Below are 21,348 nucleotides of genomic sequence, written 5' to 3'. Positions count from 1 at the left end.
GGCACTGGAGCGCTTCATGCAGCTCTAGCTGCCGATACGGGCATCAGCACGGGCGGCGCGAGTTCGCGCATGCGAGCCACGGCCGGCACGAGTTCGCACATGCGCGTGGGTTGCCGTCTCCGTGCCAACCGCGGCGGCGCCATTGGCGACGATTCTCTGGTCGCCGGGGAATCGGCGTTGCATGATTCACGTCCCCCCCGCGATTCTCCGACCCGACGCGGGGTCGGAGAACCCCACCCATGTTTTGAGGACCTGAATTAAAATCCCACATGGCAGATGGTGAAATTTGAAATCAATTAAAATCTGAAATTAAAAGTCTAAAAGGTGACCATTAAACCATTGTTAATTGTCGTAAAAACCCAACTGGTTCACTAATGTCCTTTAGGGAAGGAAATCTGTCGTCCTCACCTAGTCTCATCCACATGATCCACAACAATGTGGTTGACTCTTAAATGACCTCAGGGATGGGCAATAAATGCTGGCCCAGCTGGCGACACCCACATGCCATGAACGAATAAACAAAACCTTAGGAAGGTTAGTCCCCAGGGCTCGCATTCTTACCTGGGTTTCACCTGAGGAAGATGAAGGACTGCAATGAGTTGAGTTCTCCTAAGGGCAGAAGGCAGAGGGCACCTTTGTCAATCAAGCAGTGTGGTTGGAAGTGGCCAAAGTGAACAGCAACAATAACCTGGAGACAGTGGTCAAGGAAGACGCAGGCTCTCAGAGAAGGCATGGCAGGAGAGTGGTGTGGCACCGATAGGTGCCAAGCGAAACTCAGACATGCACAGCAGTCTCCTGCAGAACACATCTTTGGTCAAGTCAGCTAGCTCCATTCATTCCTCTCTCGCTAAGCATCTCACATGCTTATCTGAGCAACCAACAATTGTAATGCCCCTCAGCCAACTGCACACTCACAAATATGCATCACCAAATGCAAATTGGCCCTTCATTCTAGTGAAAGCAAGCCTTTCTGAACACTGTAAGAAGTCTTACAACACCAGGTTAAAGTCCAACAGGTTTGTTTCAAACACTAGCTTTCGGAGCACTGCTCCTTCCTCAGGTGTACATACCTCTTCATTCACCTGAGGAAGAAGCAGTGCTCCGAAAGCTAGTGTTTCAAACAAACCTGTTGGACTTTAACCTGGAGTTGTAAGACTTCTTACTGTGCTCACCCCGGTCCAATGCCGGCATCTCCACATCATTTCTGAACACTGACACCTCCTTGCTTTCCGACACCTCCCTGCTTTCCTTCCTTGCAAATTGAAACATCACGCAAGTTGACAAGAGTCAGGGATGTGGAGTTGTACCATAGAGGGAAGATGACCTTTCGGTGGCAAGAGCCTTGCTGGCCACAGGCAATACATGAGTGCCCTCCCAGTGAACCAGGCAGACATGTACCGTGATGATGAAGATGCCGTGATAGACTGAGCTGCATGAAGCACTATTCCCATTCTGGATGGGTGGTCTTTTGCCTGTGAACACGCTGATGGAGGAATCATCTCTTTCCACCTTCATTTGATTGGTCATCCTCTTCACCCTGTGGAGTGGTATGTGCTTGTGGAGAAGGCATCTAATTCTGCAGCTGGAGAATGGTTCAGTGGAAAACCCTCTGTCCGATCAGGCAGACGATATTTTTGCATCAGCTCTTCTTAAGTTGCTCAGAAGGCTGGCAGCAGGGGAGGTTGTGGCATAGTGGTATTGTCACTGCACTAGTAATCCAAAGACCAGGGGTAATCCAGGGTAATGCTCTGGGTGCTGGGGTTCAATTCCTAGCACAGCCTACAGTGAAAGTTAAATTCAATGAAAATCTGGAAAGTTTAATGATGACCATGAAACCGTTGTTTTTAAAAAATCACATTTGGTTCCTTGAGGGAAGGAAATCTGCCATTCTTACCTGGACTGGTGTACATGTAACTCTAGATCCACAGCATTGTGATTGACTCTTAACTGCCCTCTAGAATGCCACTCAGTTCAAGGGCAATTAGGGATGTGCAATAAATGCTGACTTGCATCTCATGAAGAAATATTTTAAAGAGTGCAGCTAAGGGTTGGTAAAGTGCTGGTCATGTATAGTACATTCTAGACTGTTAGAAATCATCTGCCAACCAGTGATAGCACTCTCTGACAGAAGGAATGCTTTGGAATAGGGCTGGGGAGTGTGTCTAGGTAGAGTGCTCTTTCGAGGGCCGATGCAGACCCGATGGGTTGAATAGCCTCCTTCTGCACTATAGGGATTCTATGATTCTATGAAGTAAGGGTTACACAGTAATTTCCCAGGACATTCAAACTTCCATTAGGCGATTGTTCTGTAATAGGAACCATCTGATAGTAAATCGCAAACATTGGATAGTTCCAACTACCTTACGGTAATAGATAACCAGAAAATGTAAGAAGTAAAACCACTTCTAACTTCTAGGTACCTATAGTATTGACCCCTCTCTGAGCTCCACAGGACTCCCCCCCAACTCCAATGGGGCTCCCCCTGATTGCACCCCCACCCCAACCAAACACCAACTACCACCCGAGCACCCACAGAACCTCCCCAAACCCTCGCTGACCAGCAACACTCCCTACTGCCAACCTTTCACTGACCATCAACCCCCCAACCCTACAGAACACCCTCCCCCTACTGAAAACTCCCACCTTGCCCACCCAACCAACCGTATACCTGCATGTTTGCTAACCCTTGTGTCTGGAAAAGAGAGACATTTGAGGGCAGTGACAATGCTTTCAAACTTGCAGCTGTATCTTAGCCTCTGAATTTGGGGCCCTCTCAATTATATTGAGAACAGCTGGGCTGCATTAAAACACCAAGAGGAAAGGGTCTGAATATGAAAAAGAATACAATCTTCTGACTATAACTTGCTCTGAGACTACCACTAGTCATTAAAATAGAAAGAATATAAGGGTGGCCATAACATCTAGGGCGAAATTCTCCGGTATCGGCGCGATGTCCGCCGACCGGCGCCAAAAACGGTGCAAATCAGTCCGGCATCGCGCCGCCCCAAAGGTGCGGAATCCTCCGCATCTTGAGCGGCCGAGCCCTAACCTTGAGGGGCTAGGCCCGAGCCGGACTGATTTCCGCCCCTCCAGCTGGCGGGAAAGACCTTTGGTGCCCCGCCAGCTGGCGCTGAAATGACATTGCCGGGCGGCGCATGCGCGGGAGCGTTGCGGCCGCTCACGGCATCCCCGCGCATGCGTTGTGGAGGGAGTCTCTTCCGCCTCCGCCATGGTGGAGACCGTGGCGAAGGCGGACGGAAAAGAGTGCCCCCACGGCACAGGCACGCCCGCGGATCAGTGGGCCCCGATCGCGGGCCAGGCCACTGTGGGGGCACACTCCCGGGGCCAGATCGCCCCGCGCACCCCCCCCCCCAGGACCCCGGAGCCCGCCCGCGCCGCCTTGGCCCGCTGGTAACAGAGGTGGTTTAATCCACGCCGGCGGGATAGGCATTCTAGCAGCGGGACTTCGGCCCATCCGGGCCGGAGAATCGCGGGGGGGGGGGCCCGCCAACCGGCGCGGCGCGATTCCCGCCCCCGCCAAATCTCCGGTGCCAGAGAATTCGGCAACTGGCGGGGGCGGGATAACTTCTGATAGCTATGTACATTTGATGGTTTATATTTACAGATCACAATTAAAATGAAGCAATCAGTCGATCGAGGGCCCTGGTCGTCCTCTGCGATCGTCGGAGTTTCGGTGTTGACTCTGTGGAGGCTCGGGCGTCTGTGACTCCGGGAGCGTGGCTTCGATCTCCATGGCAGCTTCGGCACCCCTAGACGGCGCTGGTGGGGAAAACGGTTGACCTGGGAACGGAGCGCCTGCGGGAGGGCGTCGGTGGGTGGGGGGACCTAGACAGGGCCGGCGGAAGGACCGATCCTCCTGTAAGGTGCTGCGGTGGAGGGGAGGCTGGGACTGGCGGCTGGAATGTGCGTGGGGTTCCGGCGGGCGACAGGTCCCGTAGGGAGACCGTATCTTGTCGGCCATCGGGGTATGCCACATAGGCGTACTGGGGGTTAGCATGGAGCAGATGGACCCTCTCGACCAACGGGTCCGACTTGTGCGCCCGCATGTGTTTTCGGAGCAGGATGGGTCTGGGTGCTGCCAGCGAGGTCCCAGAGGAGGACTTCCTGGGGAAGACAAGGAGACGTTCATGAGGTGTCTGATTGGTGGTTGTACAAAGCAGTGACCGGATGGAGTGGAGGGCATCCGGGAGGACCTCTTGCCAGCGGGAGACTGGGAGGTTCCTGGACCGTAGGGCCAGTAGGAAGGCCTTCCAGACCATTCCGTTCTCCCTCTCTACCTGTCCGTTACCCCAGGGGTTGTAACTGGTCCTCCTGCTCGAGGCGATGCTCTTGCTGAGCAGGAATTGATGCAGTTCGTCGCTCATAAAGGAGGACCCCCTATCATTTGTATGTAAGCGGGGAAACCGAACAGTGCAAAGATGCTATGGAGGGCCTTAATGACGGTGGTTGCGGTCATGTCGGGGCAGGGGATGGCGAATGGGAACCGGGAGTACTCATCAATCACGTTCAGGAAGTACGTTTTGCGGTCGGTGGAGGGGAGGGGGCCTTTGAAGTCCATGCTGAGGCGTTCAAAGGGACGGGAAGCCTTTATCAGGTGCGCTTTCTCTGGTCGGTAGAAGTGCGGTTTGTACTCCGTGCAGATTTGACAGTCCCTGGTGGCTGTCCTGACCTCCTCGATGGAGTAGGGCAGGTTGCTGATCTTGACAAAATGGATAAAGCGAGTGGCCCCCAGGTGGCTGAGGTCCTCGTGGAGGGCTTGGAGGCGGTCCACTTGTGCAGTGGCACATGTGCCGCGGGACAGGGCGTCAGGAGGCTTGTTTAGCTTCCCGGGACGATACAAGATCTCGTAGTTGTAGGTGGAGAGTTCGATCCTCCACCGCAAGATTTGTCGTTTTTTTATCTTGCCCCGCTGTGCATTATCAAACATGAAAGCAACTAACCGTTGGTCAGTGAGGAGAGTGAATCTCCTGCCGGCCAGGTAATGCCTCCAATGTCGCACAGCTTCTACTATGGCCTGGGCCTCCTTTTCGACTGAGGAGTGGTGGATTTCGGAAGCATGGAGGGTACGAGAGAAGAAGGCCATGCGTCTGCCCGCTTGGTTGAGGGTAGCCGCCAGAGCTACGTCGGACACATCGCTTGCAACTTGGAAGGGGAGGGACTCGTCGATGGCGTGCATCGTGGCCTTTGCAATGTCTGCTTTGATGCGGCTGAAGGCCTGTCGGGCCTCTATTGACAGGGGAAAAGCTGTGGATTGGATCAGGGGACGGGCCTTGTCCGCGTAGTTGGGGACCCATTGGGCGTAGTAGCTAAAAAGCCCTAGGCAACGTTTCAGGGCCTTGGAGCAGTGAGGGAGGGGGAACTCCATAAGAGGGCGCATGCGTTCAGGGTCGGGGCCTATAACTCCATTTCCACTATGTAGCCGAGGATGGCTAGACGGTCGGTGCTAAACACGCATTTATCCTTGTTGTATGTAAGGTTAAAGATTTTAGCGGTCTGGAGAATTTTCGGAGTTTGGTGTCTGTGGTGGTATGTATTAGGGGTCATGTGGGACTGTGAAGCCGTGATGCTATTATGCTGAGCTGCTGGGGACAAGTCTCGCTTAATAAATTGTGGCGCACAATGACTTACGAGAGAGACGAGAAGTGATGAAGTCGATTCAGGCTTTAATCACTTCGCCTTCAGGGCGGACACTGATCAATCGCGGCCCCGGACGCTCCAGACGACGACAACAACGGTGCTGGTCAACGGATACGAGACGCCATGCCTGATCGACTCCTGGAGCACTGAAAGTTTTATTCACCCAGACACGGTAAGACGCTGTTTTCTGACCATCCATCCAAGCACGCAAAAGATTTCCCTAGCTGCAGGATCCCACTCCATAGAGATCAAAGGGTTCTGCATCGCGAACCTAATGGTGCAAGGGAGGGAGTTTAAGAACTACAGGCTCTACGTCCTTCCCCAACTCTGCGTGCCCACATTACTGGGATTAGATTTCCAGTGTAACCTGCAGAGCCTAACATTCCAATTCGGCGGCCCAATACCCCGACTCACTATCTGCGGCCTCGCAACTCTCAAGGTTGAACTGCCGTCCTTGTTTGCAAACCTCACCCCGGATTGCAAACCCGTCGCCACTAGGAGCAGACGGTACAGCGCCCAGGACCGGATATTTATTCGGTCTGAAGTCCAGCGGTTGCTGAAGGAAGGCATAATCCAGGCCAGCAATAGTTCCTGGAGAGCCCAGGTGGTAGTAGTAAAGACCGGGGAGAAGCAAAGGATGGCCGTAGACTATAGTCAGACCATCAACAGGTGCACGCAGCTAGATGCGTACCCTCTTCCTCGCATATCCGACATGGTCAATCGGATTGCCCAGCATAAGGTCTTCTCCACCGTGGAGCTCAAGTCCGCCTACCACCAGCTCCCCATCCGCCCAGGTGACCGCAAGTACACAGCCTTCGAGGCAGACGGGCATCTATACCACTTCCTAAGGGTCCCATTTGGTGTCACAAACGGGGTCTCGGTCTTCCAACGGGAGATGGACCGAATGGTTGACCAGCATGGGTTGCAGGCCACGTTCTCGTATCTCAACAACGTAACCATCTGCGGCCACGATCAGCAGGACCACGACGCCAACCTCCAAAAGTTCCTCCAGACCGCTAATGCCCTGAACCTCACATACAACGAGGAAAAGTGCGTTTTTAGCACAAACCGGTTGGCCATCCTGGGATACGTAGTGCGCAATGGGGTAATAGGCCCCGACCCTGAACGCATGCGCCCCCTTATGGAAATTCCCCTCCCCCACTGCTCCAAAGCCCTGAAACGTTGCCTGGGTTTCTTTTCATATTACGCCCAGTGGGTCCCCCAGTATGCAGACAAGGCCCGCCCGCTAATACAGTCCACTACCTTCCCCCTGTCGACAGAGGCTCGCCAGGCCTTCAGCCGCATCAAAGCAGATATCGCAAAGGCCACGATGCACGCCATCGACGAGTCCCTCCCCTTCCAGGTCGAGAGCGATGCATCCGACGTAGCTCTGGCGGCCACCCTTAACCAAGCGGGCAGACCCGTGGCCTTTTTCTCCCGGACCCTCCACGCCTCAGAAATCCGCCACTCCTCAGTGGAAAAGGAAGCCCAAGCCATAGTGGAAGCTGTGCGACATTGGAGGCATTACCTGGCCGGCAGGAGATTCACTCTCCTCACCGACCAACGGTCGGTAGCCTTCATGTTCGATAATGCACAGCGGGGCAAAATTAAAAATGACAAGATCTTAAGGTGGAGGATCGAGCTCTCCACCTTCAACAATGAGATCTTGTACCGTCCCGGAAAGCTGAACGAGCCGTCCGATGCCCTATCCCGCGGCACATGTGCCAACGCACAAATAGACCGCCTCCAAGCCCTCCACGAGGACCTCAGCCACACGGGGGTCACTCGATTCTACCATTTCGTAAAGTCCAGCAACCTCCCCTACTCTGTGGAGGAGGTCCGTACAGTCACCAGGAACTGCCACATCTGCGCAGAGTGCAAACCGCACTTTTTCAGGCCGGATAGAGCGCACCTGATCAAGGCTTCCTGCCCCTTTGAACGCCTCAGTTTGGATTTCAAAGGGCCTCTCCCCTCCACTGACCGCAACGCATACTTCCTGAACGTGGTGGACGAGTACTCTCGTTTCCCCTTCGCCATCCCCTGCCCCGACATGACAGCGGCCACAGTCATTAAAGCCCTTGGCACCATATTCACACTGTTCGGTTGCCCCGCGTATATCCATAGCGACAGGGGGTCCTCCTTCATGAGTGACGAGCTGCGCCAGTTCCTGCTCAGCAAGGGCATAGCCTCGAGCAGGACGACCAGCTACAACCCCCGGGGGAACGGGCAAGTAGAGAGGGAGAACGGCACGGTCTGGAAAACTGTCCTACTGGCCCTACGGTCCAGGGATCTCCCAGTTTCCCGGTGGCAGGAGGTCCTCCCGGACGCTCTCCACTCCATCCGGTCGCTGCTGTGTACCACCACTAACCAAACGCCTCATGAGCGCCTCCTTGTCTTCCCCAGGAAGTCCTCCTCCGGAACGTCGCTGCTGACCTGGCTGGCGGCCCAGGACCCATCTTGCTCCGGAAACATGTGCGGGCACACAAATCGGACCCGTTGGTCGAGAGGGTTCACTTTCTCCACGCGAACCTGCAGTACGCCTACGTGGCGTACCCCGACGGCCGACAGGACACGGTCTCCCTGCGGGACCTGGCGCCCGCCGGCAACACACACACCCCCCCCGACACAGATCATCCCCTCCCTGCCACCGGCGCACCCCGCGACCGCCCCCTTCCCGGGGGGATCGGTCCTCCTCCCGTGCCCGCCCAGGAGTAAAACAGGAACAAACACCGAAACGCTCCCAGAGACGACAACGCCTGAACAAGCACCTGCACCACCACCGGGGCTGAGGCGATCGACGAGGAAGACCAGACCGCCCGCTCGACTCGTGGAATCCGCGTGACACCAAGAATGTTGTTGTAACAAAAAAAATTTTTTTTTGCTAATATTGTAAATAGTTTTCACAAACTTGTACATAGCCCAGTGTAGGGCTAAAACTGTAGTAACATGTCCGAAATTTTCCTTCCAGGGCCAGCCTTGTAAACCCCTACCACCATGCGAACCACCACCCCGCCGGGTTCCTTTTTAACAAGGGGTGAATGTGGTGGTATGTATTAGGGGTCATGTGGGACTGTGAAGCCGTGATGCTATTGGCTGACAGATTCCGGGTCCTGGTGGGCTGCCGACTCCTGGCTCCGCCCTGAAGGCGGAGTATAAGAATCCAAGCTTCTCCCCGCAGCTCCATTCTGTTGCTGAGCTGCTGGGGACAAGTCTCGCTTAATAAAGCCTGAATCGACTTCATCACTTCTCGTCTCTCTCGTAAGTCATTGTGCGCTACAATGTCGTGGTCCTGCTGGTCATGGCCGCAGATGGTGACATTATCGAGATACGGGAATGTTGCCCGTAAACAGTACCGGACAACCATTCGGTCCATCTCGCTCAGGAAGACCGAGACCCCGTTGGTGACACCGAAGGGAACCCTTAAGAAGTGATAGAGCCGCCCATCTGCCTCGAAGGCAGTGTATTTGTGGTCACTAGTGCGGATGGGGAGCTGGTGGTAGGCGGACTGGAGGTCCACCGTGGCGAAGACCTTATAATGCGCGATCCTGTTTACCAGGACGGATATGCGGGGGAGAGGGTACGCGTCCAGCTGCGTAAACCTGTTGATGGTCTGACTGTAGTCAATGACCATCCTATGCTTCTCCCCGGTCTTTACCACCACTACTTGAGCTCTCCGGGGGCTGTTACTGGCTTCAATGACCCCTTCCCTCAGTAGCCTTTTGACCTCTGACCTAATAAAGATCCGGTCCTGGGCACTGTAGCGTCTGCTCCTGGTGGCGACGGGTTTGCAATCCGGGGTGAGGTTCGCAAACAGGGAAGGAGGGTCGACCTTAAGGGTCACGAGGCCGCAGACAGTAAGGGGGGGTATAGGGCCGTCGAATTGGAAGGTCAGACTTTGAAGGTTACACTGGAAGTCTAAACCCAGGAGTGTAGCTGCGCAGAGGTGGGTAAGGACTTAGAGACGGAATTTTTTGAACTCCCTTCCCTGGACTGTGAGGTTTGCTACACAAAACCCCTTTATCTCCACTGAGTGTGAACCGGAAGCCAGGGAGATTTTTTGATTAATGGGCTGGATGAGGAGAGAACAGCACCTTACCGTGTCAGGGCGTATGAAGCTCTCCGTGCTCTCAGAGTAGATTAGGCAGGACGTCTCGTGCCCGTTGATGAATACGGTCGTCGTAGCAGTTGAGAGTGTTCGAGGCCGAGACTGATCCAGAGTCACCGAGGCTAATCGCAGCAGTTGAGAGTTCTTTTCGGGCAGTGCATGGTCAGCTGAGCTGGGGTCCTTGGGGTTCATCCAAGATGGCGTCTCCCATTGGTCGCACATGGCTGGAGGTGGACAAAATTGCGGCGCCCATCCTTCCAACGTGGTGTAGGCGGAACAAGATGGCGGCATCCGGGGTCCGCACGTGGCCCTGGAATAAGAAGATGGCGGTGACCGCTGGCCGCACGGGGCCCGTGGGGAAGTTAGTGGTTGCGGTCCACATTCGCCGCCGGAGACCGTGGCAACCACCCGGGCCTGGCATACCCCCACGAAATGGGTCTTTTTGCCGCATCCCTTGCAGGTGGATGCACGGGCTGGGCAGCGCCGGCGGGGGTGCTTTGCCTGTCCGCAAAAGTAGCAGTGGGGCCCCTCGGGGTTGCCAGGCCGATTTGCATCGCAGGCCTGTGGGGGGATGGGGAAAGTCTCGGGGTCGGCCGTGGAGGGGTTCCCCGCTGCCCAGGGGGCTGCCGCGCGGTCGGGAACGTAAGCGCGGGCGTTCCTGGAGGCCACGTCCAGGGAGCCTGCAAGGGCCTGTGCCTCCCTGAGACCCAAGGTGTCCTTTTCTAACAGGCGCTGGCGGATTTGTGACGATAGCATACCTGCCACGAAAACGTCGCGGACTATGAGTTCCGAGTGTTCGCTCGCCGAAACTTGCGGGCAGCCGCAGCTTCTGCCCAACACCAGGAGTGCACGGTAGAATTCCTCCAGCGATTCCCCAGGGGTTTGTCGCCTTGTTGCAAGCAGGTGCCGGGCGTAGACCTGGTTTACGGGGCGAATATAGTGTCCTTTTAGCAGCTCTATTGCTGCATCGAAGTCTTCCGCTTCCGCGATGAGGGTGTAAATCTCTGGGCTCACCCTTGAGTGCAGGACGTGCAGTTTCTGCTCTCCCGTGGGTGCGTTTTCGGCCGTCTCGAGATACCCTTTAAAGCACGCCTGCCAGTGCTTAAAGATTGCTGCTGAGTTCGCCGCGTGGGGGCTAAGTTGCAGACACTCCAGCTTGATTCGGAGCTCCATCCTTTCTTCTTAAAAAGCTAGCTTATTAAATTGATGCACGATCAATGACCACTAAAGCGAGGTTGTAGTCCAACTGAAGGCTTTAATAAGCTAGATGTTTCCCCCAGCAGCTCAGGTACAGAATGAAGGCTGCTGGGGCGGCACGGCCTCTTATACCCCGCTTATCAGGGCGGAGCTATCATACATTCTACCAATAGAAAGCAGACAGTTTCCACCAATGGTGCTTTAGCCTGTCAGGTACCGTAATACCTATAATACGACACTAACAACAGGTGCTAGTGCAGGATCCGGGGGTGAGATACGTGTTTGTGAACGGGGTCTTGGAGGGGTCTCTGGTGGCGATAGTGAATGTTTCTGAACCAAATTGGGACGATGAAGTGTTTGTGAAGGGATTGCTGCGAGCGATTTTCGACCTGGACACGTATCAGCCGATTATGGGGATGATTTTAATTGCTTACTGGAGCCGAGTGTAGACAGGTCATGCCCCAAGTCAATGGGAAGGTTGAGGATGGCAAAGGGGCTGGGAGGGTTTATCGAAAAGATGGGAATAGTAGATCCGTGGAGGTTTAGGATCCCGGGGGAAAGGGATCACTCCTCTGTCTTGCACATGAACAAGGTATACTCCAGAACTGACATTTTTGTGGTGAGCCAAGAGGTGTTAGTGGGGGTGGTGGGGTCAGAGTATGCGGGAATCATGATCTCTGACCATGCACTGCATTGGCTGGAGGTTACACTTAGTTCGAGGCAGGAGCAGAGGCCGGGATGGAGGTTAGACTTGGGGCTTTTAGCGGATAAGGGATTCTGTGATAAGGTGCGGTCGGTGATCAAAGATTATGTGGAGCTGAATCAGAATGGGGAGGTCGGTGGCCACATTTTGGGAGGTATTGAAGGCGGTGGTTCGGAAGGAGATTATCTCATTCACAGTGCACAGAGACAGGAGGCGGGAGGAGTCCGGACAGTTATTGGATGAGATAGTCAAGATGGACAGGAAATATTTGAGGGCCCCCAACAAGGAGGGATTGGCGAAGAGAAAGAAGTTGTAGGGGAAGATCGATTGGCTGATAATGGGGAATGCAGTGGGGCAGCTACGGAGGGTGAGGGGGTGCAGTGTGAATATGGAGATAAGGCAAGCCGCATGCTGGCCCATCAGCTACGGAGACAGGCGGTGTCTAGAGAAACCCGAGAGTACGGACGGGGAAGGGACAGGTAGTGTCGGAGCCGGTGAGGATAAATGAGGCATTCAGAGAGTACTATGAGAAGTTGTATGGGGCCGATCCGGGTGGGGAGGAGGAGGACATGGGGCAGTTTTTGGACGGGCTGGAATTTCCAAGGCTAGATGAGGAGAGGAGGCAGGCACTGGAGGAGCCCTTAGGGTTGAGAGAGGTGATGGATAGCATAAAAGGGATGAAATCAGGGAAGTTTCCTGGGCCAGGTGGCTTCCCGGCGGAGTTCTATCAGGAGTTTGCGATGGAGTTGGCACCACATTCATTGGGGATGTTTAGCGAGGTGCTGGAGGTGGGGGAGCTGCCGGAGACACTGACCCAGGCGTCAATCACGCTAATCCTGAAGAAGGGTAAGGACCCGCTAGAGTGTGGGTCATATAGGTCCATATCATTGTTGAATACAGATGCAAAAGCGTTGGCTAAATTAGTGGCGGGGAGGATGGAAGGATGCGTTCCGGGGTGGTTGCAGAGGACCAACCGGGTTTTGTGAAGGGCAGGCTACTGTCCAGTAACATTAGGTGGTTACTAAATGTGATCAGACCCCGTAGAAGGGATGGGTATCGGAGGTAGTGGTTTCTATGGACACGGAGAAGGCTTTTGACCAGGTGGAGTGGCAGTACCTGTTTCTGGGTTCTGGGAAAGTTTGGGTTTGGGCTGAAGTTTGTGGCATAGGTGTATCTGTTGTACGTGGCCCTGGTGGGGAGTGTCCGGACAAACAAGATGAGTTCACACAGCTTCAGGTTGCATAGGGGAACAAGGCAGGGTGTCCACTGCCGCCGCTGCTGTTCACGCTGGCAATAGAGCTCTTGGAGATGGCCGTTAGGGGGTCAGCAGAGTGGCAGGGGATTGTGAGGGGGAGTAGGGAACACCGGGTGTCGCTGTATGCAGACGACCTGCTGCTGTTCGTATCAGATCCACTGGAGAGTATGGAGAGAATTAAAGGCTTATTAGAGAGGTTCAAGGCCTTCTCGGGCTATAAGTTGAATGTCGGAAAGAGTGAGGTGTTTCCGCTGAATGAGGCGGGTCGGGGAGCCAATCTGGAGGTGTTGCCATTTAGGGTTGCCAGGGATAGGTTTAGGTATCTGGTGGTCCAAGTGACGGGAGAGTGGGTGATGATGCACAAATAGAACCTAACAAAGTTGGTGGAGGAGGTTAGGGAGGACTTTAGGAGATGGGATACGTTACACCTGACATCGGCGGGGAGGGTCCAGGTGGTAAAAATGAATGTTATGCCAAGGTTCCTGTTTGTATTCCAGGCCCTCCTGATCTTCATCCCAAAGGCCTTTTTCCAGAAACTGGACGCAGCGATTTTGGAGTTTATATGGGCGGGAAATGTACCTAGGGTGAAGAGGGCCCTGCTACAGAGGCAGAAGCAGAAGTGGGGGTTGGCACTACTGAATCTGTTAGAGTATTACTGACAGCGAATGTGGAGAAAGTGAAGCGGTGGTGGGAAGGAGAGGGGTCGGAATGGGTCAGGACGGAGGAGGAGTCCTGTAGGGGATTCAGCCTGAGGGTCATGGTAACGGCAGCGCTACTTTTTATCACCGAGGAGGTAAACGGAGAGCCCGGTGGTACAGTCCACAATTAGGGTGTGGATTCAATTGAGGAGACACTTCAGATTAGAAGGCATGTCAGTGCTAACACAGCTGTGTGAGAACTATGGGTTTTTTGCCAGGGAAGATGGATGGCATGTATAGGAGGTGGAGAGAGGTGGGTCAGGTGAGGGTGAGGGATCTATACCTGGAGGAGGGGTTTGTAAGTCTAGAAGAGCTGCAGGAGAGGATAGAGCTTCTAAAGGGAAGCAAAATCAGGTATATGCAAATGAGGGACTTTCTCGGAAGGAATGGAGAAGATTGCCGGAGTATATCCTGCTGGAGCGGTTGCTGCTCCCGTAGGTGGAGATGGTAGGATTGGGAATATATATGGGCTGGGAGTGCAGAGGGAGCACAGGTGGTGAGGATTAAGGAGAAATGGGACGAGTTCATAATTATAAATCATAAAATTTACAGTACAGAAGGGGGCCATTCGGCCCATCGAGTCTGCACCAGGCCTTGGAAAGAGCATCTTATTTAAGCCCACGCATCCACCCTATCCCCGTGACCCAGTAACCCCCTAACCTTTTAGACACTAAAGGGCAATTTAGCATGGCCAATCCACCTAACCTGCACATCTTTGGACTGTGGGAGGAAACCGGAGTTGGGGGGAAGATAGGATGGGGAGTGTGGAGTGAAGCGATGCGCAGGGTGTATTCAACCTCCTCATGTACGAAGGTGAGTTTGATTCAGATTAAGGTGGTCCACAGGGTGCACATGACTCAGGTAAGGATGAGTGGGTTTTTCCAGGGGGTGCCAGATGAGTGTGAGAAGTGTAGGCGAGGACCAGCAAATGCGCGCATATGTTCTGGGGCTGTGAGAAGTTGTAGAGATACTGGGAGGGAGTGTTTGGGGCGTTATCAAAAACTGTGGGGGTAAAGGCTGGGCGGGACCCTTTGGTGGTGATTTTTTGGGGGGTATCGGAAATGCCAGAGCTGATGGAAGGGAGGAAGGCCGATGTTGTGGCCTTCACCTCTCGAGTTGCCCGGCGAAGGATCCTGCTGGTATGGTGGCATATAAAGCCGCCGGGGTGCCGGCCTGGCTGGGGGACCTATATGACTTTTTCCGGCTAGAGAAGATTAAGTTCGAATTGCGGGAATCAGCAGAGATCCTTGAGACACAGTGGGGGCTGTTCATGACCATGTTTGAGGAATTGTTCATCACGGGAAGAAGGGGGGGGGGGAGAAACTTGTACAAACTGTGAGATGTGGTGAATGTTTTCCGATTTATTCATGTTTTTGGACTGTTGAATATGTTTGGAATAAAATACATTTAAAAAAAATAACAACAGGTGCTGATATGGTTGTGCCAGTGAATGGAACTTTGGAAAATCTCAGGGCAGCACAATGTAAGTGGATATCTGACAGAATAGGTGGAGATTTTATGTGGAAGCAGAGCCAGCGTGAACCATGCCCCAATGTCATCCATTTGTCTCTCTGGTTATCTGAACTCCTGTATTTTCACTCCAGAATCAGGTAGCAATAGTTGGGGGATTTCCTGGCTCGCAGTAAAACATTTCCTGAATGATGGGAATATTTGGATCTTCATTTGACAGGGGAGGGGCCACCAGTCTGCCACCTCCAGATACAAATTGAAAGTGGCCACAAGGGCTACCGAGTGCTAAGGTGGACTGTTTAAAAGGCCTTTTCTGGATTTTCATACTAATTGTTTTCTTAAACATTAGGCCCTTTAGCCCCAATCTCTTACATCCCCTTCCACCCATCCTAATGGCCCTTTTTAACCCCTATGCCAACCTAGTGCCAATCCCCGCCATGCCATTGTGCCATTACATCATGCCAGTTTGTTGGTTGATTATCATTTTTACTGAAAAAGCATAAAAAGCGAAGCACATTCAAACTAAGCGTGTCCCGGAAGAAGTCTCCGACAAGCCAATCCGAGCACAATCCAGTGTGCACCGACCTTCCAAAAGAGCACTCTACCCAGGTCCACCCTGGAATTTTGTTACCTGGACACTGAAGGCTGTCAGTCCTCAGGTTGAGGTGTGTAGATGGTCATCATCAGTACATATAGAGCTGTTAATAAAACTATTTAAATATCTGCCAAAGAAGGAAAGGACTAAGAGTTTTATAGGATAGAAGAGTTATTAATAGTTCCTCTCCATTTGCAATATTTGGAATTGCAGTTTGGTGAAATACCAAGAACACAAACTTTAAAAAGTATATATATCTTCAAGATGTTTACTGCAGCTTGAGTGATGTAGTGTTCATGAAGTGAGGAAAACTGGCCAGTGAATTATTTGGGTTTGCCTCGGTTACACTGCTTTCAGTTTTTTATTAATCATCACCAAAAGCATTACCATTCAGAGATCTGCAGTGACCTTTGGGCCTATTTCCCTCCTGTCCAAACAACTAACCACTGCTTCCCCCTAGTTCGCCTCCTCAGCCCCAGCTGAGGCTCGTCACTAGCACTGCCCCCCTGCCTCAGCATGTTCCTTTCTTTTCTTCTCGCTTCATCGCAAGGGAGTCCCCAGCTGCCAGTGAATAAGTCACTGGGTGGCCAACAGAGCTTTGCTGGTGTTTCAGCTTCTAGTCTCCAGACTCCCACCCAGAATCAGAGCTGTTTCAGTGAAGGATAGATCACAGTATAATGTACAGAATGTAGTATAATGGGTTAATAGTTAAGGTAATTAATTAATGATGTGCATCATGATGTAACAGTGGCCTCAGCAATCATGTTACGGAGCAGATGGAACAGTCTGTACTTAAGAGAGATAGACTTATTTGTAGCCTACCTTGTATAGTGTTAGTAAAGTAGAAAGTAGTTTTCAAGTAACCTGTCTGAGTCAGGAACATGCATAGAAACATAGGAATTAGGAGAAGTAGGCAATTCAGCCCTTTGAACCTACTCCGCCATTCAATCAGATCATGGCTGATCTCTTCCTGGTCTCAAAGCCACCTCCCTACCTGTTCCCCTTTAACCCAATTTTAAAATCAGAAATATATCTTTCTCCCTCTTGAAACCAATTAATGATTCAGACTCCATCGCACTATGGGCCAGCAAGTTCCACAAATTCACCACCCTCTGCAAGAAGTAGTGCCTCCTCATCTCAGTTTCAAATCTACCGCCTCTCAACCTATATCTATGACCTGTTGTTCTAGATTGCCCCACAAGGAGGAACATTTGTTCGACATTTACTTTATCAATCCCTTTTAGTATTTTATATATCTTGATCAGACCAGAGTTGAGAGAAACCTTCCCTGTAAAAATTAAGCCACAAGACAAACTACTAAACAGAACATCTTCTCCTCATTCCTGGTACCAGTTGTTTTACGTTATGCCTTTTATAGAACCATAGAACTATAGAATTCCTACAGTGCAGAAGGAGGTTGTTCAGTCTATCATGTCTGCACCTGTCCTCTGAATGAGCACCCTACCCCCCCCCCCCCCGCCCCCGTCCTCCCCCCTCCGCCCTATCCCCGTAACCCCATCTAACCTGTACATCTTTAGACTGTCAGAGTAAACAGGTGCACTCGGAACAAAAAACCACGTAGAGGTAGGGAGAAATTTTAAACTCCACACAGTCACCCAAAGCCGAAATTGAATCCAGGTCCCTGTCACTGTGCGGCAGCAGTCCTAACCATTGTGCCACCGTGCCACAAATTTCAAATTATAATTTAAAAATATTTCCAAAGACGTTTTTTGTCTTCTTTTGATGTTGATGATTTAATGTTCTGTGTTATGATGTGGATTACTGGTTAGGGTTAGCAGAGCAGGGCTGGGTACACTGAAATATGGACTGTCTGGTACAAAACCAAACATAAGATTACCCTAATTTCCACAGTTAATGTGTGAAGTTGTTGCCACTTTCAGTGGAGTAACCCATTATTACCACAATAAAAGCTGGACCATTATCCACCCAATGTCATTTTTAACTTCAGTTATTTCTGTTTTAACAATAGCAGCTTCCTATGAAACAGGAATATAGTTGAAAGCGATTTGAACTTTTGTGTTATATTTGTTATCAATTGTAATCCTGCCACAGCATAGAAGTCAGTGGAGAATAAAAATATGTACTTTAAAAACAAGACTTTCTGATCTGCAGTTAAATTTTCCAATAGCCAAATAAGATCGAGTACTTTACAAATTTGAGTGTTTTTCCTCTTTGTTTCTGCCCTCGTAGGAACTTGCGCCTCTTCTAGACAGGAGTCGACTCAAGGTGATCCAGGGAAGCAAATTCGCAAAAGATTCTCCAATCTACATGGCCAGTCTCAAAACTGATAAGACAGCACATCTCAAGTGACTTCTAACCAACCTACTGAGCTCGTGTGACAGAGCACTGCCCCCTTTTCTGCCAGCAATCTAATAGTAATCCTCTTATCCCAATGAAGCTGGGCTTCACTGTCGTCCCCGGTTGATTTTTTTTTGTCCCTTTCGCCTGGCACCAGAGGCGTTTCTTACCGATGATGGGCCGCTGGTTGAGCGGAGCGGTGAAGAGCTGGTCCCAGTACAGGGAGACGCACAGCAGCATCTCTGGCATGTGGAGGAGGAGAGCCGCCATCCTCGCCGCTGCTCCCGACCGCCGAGTAACCATAGAAACCAGGCCTGCCAGCCGGCAGCACCTGGAGTTTGCGCAATTGCGCGCCCCGCACACCTGTCCAGGAGGCTCCAGAGGGAGCAGCAAGATGCAAAACCACATATCTTCGTCTGGCCTCATTCCGCGGCGAAAGTTGGCAATTTCCGCACGGCTTGGGTAAAACCAGCAGGCCCATAAACATGAGAATATTTGCTGACATTTGTACCGGTATAATGGCCTATGCCCAGCTTCTTTCAATAGATTTGCTCCGTTTGAAGAGCAAGCATTACAAATAGATACAAGATATAAAAGAGGAACATTTAGCCCCTGGCCTCGTGCCTGCTCTACTGCCATTCAGTGAAGTCATGGCAAGTCTGTATCGCCATCCAGCATGCCTTACATACGCCACACACTATCTTCAACTAGCAAAAGTCTATGAATCTCAGATTTTAAGACCATAAGACAGAGGGGCAAAATTAGGCCACTCGGCCCATCGGGTCTGCTCCGCCATTCAATCATGGCTTTAAATTAGTACCAAGTAAGCATGTACTGATTTTTGTGAGAGCTTCACAAATCTGTCACCATTTACATGAAAAAAATGTTGGCTCAGATCATCTGACCTCTGGATGGTGGTATCCCTGAAGCTGTTCTGGGTGATCGCACCTCTGACTATCCCCATCCCCCACCTACTCCCAAGCGGCCAACCACCCCCATGTCAATACCGCCTCTGACTACGCCCAAACCAACTAACCCCAACTGCTCCCATACCCCCAGACTACCTCTATCCTCACCCCCTGACTACCAGTCCCCACCCCCACTACTCCCCACACCCGAACCCTCCAACACTTCCTACACCATCACCCACTTACCTTACACACTTAATATCTCTTCCCAACTTGTCAAAGTGGCATTTAAATAAAAGGACATTTACATTTTGTCTCCATCCTCTGGAATGTAATCTGGTGGGGTAGATCCTGTCACTTTATAGAATCCATCAGATTTTTGTCCCCTTGATTAAATTCATATGTAAGTAGAAAGCTGACATTAATGCCGAATGGTCTCCTTCTGCACTGTAAATTCAATGATAATCTATGATTGATCTAGGACAAAGGTTCGGCACAACATCGTGGGCCGAAGGGCCTGTTCTGTGCTGTATTTTTCTATGTTCTATGTTCTATGACCTTAATATTAACCTCTCCCACAGCAACTGTCTTCACCAATACCCCCAAGCAACAAAGACCAATCCCTGCCACAAATACAGGGATTCTATTAACCACCCATTGCACATTTAATAGAGGAAATATAGTTTTCCTGCAGTAACGCCTCAATGTGACTTAGAGAACATTGAAAAGGATAAATAAGAAGCAAATACAGGAAGGCTATTACGTTCTGGGGTCTCTTCCAATCTCAGCCATGCTTTGATTATAAGTACGGCATCAGGTCCCTTCATTGTTATTTGTGCTTTGAATGTTATAATATTTTTACATTCATTCGGCATTCACACACATATCGTTCGTGCTATGCACATGAGCAGTGGGAGAGAACACTTCCCGAGTGAGACACAGCCAGAGTGAATGAGTTTCTAACTTTTTAAATCTTCAGAGAGCGAGTGATCTTGCCTGCTGCAATAATAGAGCCTCCAAGGGAGAGAAATGATTGATTATTAGTGGGTAAGGTTGGGTAAGTATTTACTACTTTTATCACTTATAGGACGCGATTCTTCGGAAAAATGTCCAAGTGTGGTAGCGAATGGAAGTTGCTGTGAGCTTCCCGGTGCTCGGCCCAGCGAAACTGACAACGCAATTCAACATTAATTGGTCCACTTAACGATGCCTCATGGGCTACTCGCCGCAAATGAAGGCTCACCAGCTGATTCGCTGGAATTGCATTGCCAGCCCCTCCCCCAATTAACAAGGTCAAGCAGCACTTCAACTGCACTTGCTCAGCCAACCCCAGCCAGTTCGCAACAATGGCGCTGAGGAGACAGCCCCAAGATTCGGGGACACTGACCTGGGGAGTCTCCTGGAAGCGATGGACACCAGGAGGGACGTCCTGTTTCCCCAGGGGTGAGTCACAAGGCAGCCAGTGTGCCTGGAATGAGGCGGCGGCAGCCGTTAGATCCAATAGTATGACCAAGAGGACTGGCCAGCAGTGCAGGAAGAAGGTCAATGACCTGCACCAGCCAGCACAAGTGAGTAGACATCAACTCTTCCATCGCCCCCCCCCCCCCCCCCCCCCCAAGGGAGCATCCACCCTCCAACTTTCCAAGTTACACCCAGCCCTCCCTCCAACCCTGCCTTCACACCCCCTCTCCCACTACTGAACCACACATGTGGCTAACAATGCCTTCGCTGTGTCTCCTCAGGAAAAGCTCTCCCACAATCGGCGGGAGAGCGCCCAGACTGGCGGAGGGGTACCAGACATAAGAATCCCCAATTCCTTAGAGGCACAGCCCTGGAGATGACTGATGTGGCCGAGGACAGATTGGTCACCCTTGCGGAGGCTGGCGGATGCTGCAGAGGTGAAGAACCACTGGGCTCCACTCGGGGATCTATCAAACGTGAGTAGCGATTGCCTTACTAACTGACCCATCCCTCCCACTGACCACATTCCCATTCTCCCGTATGTCCTCCAGCTGACAAAGCCGGCACATCGCGGTTGGCCCCCTCTCATGGTCACCACACAGCTGTCATCTCTACCCTCCATCAGCGCAGATACACACACATCGGTGGGAAATGTTAGTGGTCAGGCTTCTGGAGCACAATCTGGTGAGCACCACACTGCTGCTGATGTACATCAGGTGGGGGCAGGAACCACCAGGCGAGACAGCAGTCGGAAAGCTGGGACCCAGCCTGATGCTGAGCCTCTGGCACAGAGTTACCAGGCTGATGGAGACACTAGGGAATGGCCGGGACATTCAGAAGGAGAAGTCAGCATCACTCCAGCAGACCCACGGCCGCTTAGAGGTAGTCCCAGGGGCTACGGGTGCAGGAGATGGCACCGGCAATGAGTGGTACTAAGGCCAGCACTGTTAGGCTGGCGACCTCAGTGGAGAGCCTGGTG

The 21,348-nt window shown here is 52.0% G+C and overlaps 1 protein-coding gene across 1 annotated transcript in view; it reads right to left on the bottom strand.

Annotated features, from left to right (window-relative positions):
* Positions 1-18,260, bottom strand: part of LOC140385482 (gamma-glutamyl hydrolase-like) — a 73,196-nt gene extending 54,936 nt beyond the window's left edge. Inside the window, exon 1 of the mRNA XM_072467676.1 lies at positions 18,171-18,260. Coding sequence (XP_072323777.1) covers positions 18,171-18,249 — 79 coding nt within the window. The 5' untranslated portion in view covers positions 18,250-18,260. The remainder of the gene's footprint in view (positions 1-18,170) is intronic.
* Between the last annotated feature and the right edge of the window lie 3,088 nt (positions 18,261-21,348).

This window comes from Scyliorhinus torazame, chromosome 11 (genome assembly GCF_047496885.1).
Source record: "Scyliorhinus torazame isolate Kashiwa2021f chromosome 11, sScyTor2.1, whole genome shotgun sequence".
Taxonomy (NCBI): domain Eukaryota; kingdom Metazoa; phylum Chordata; class Chondrichthyes; order Carcharhiniformes; family Scyliorhinidae; genus Scyliorhinus; species Scyliorhinus torazame.
Note: the sequence above shows the minus strand (reverse complement) of the source record. Positions and strands in the feature narration are given on the sequence as shown.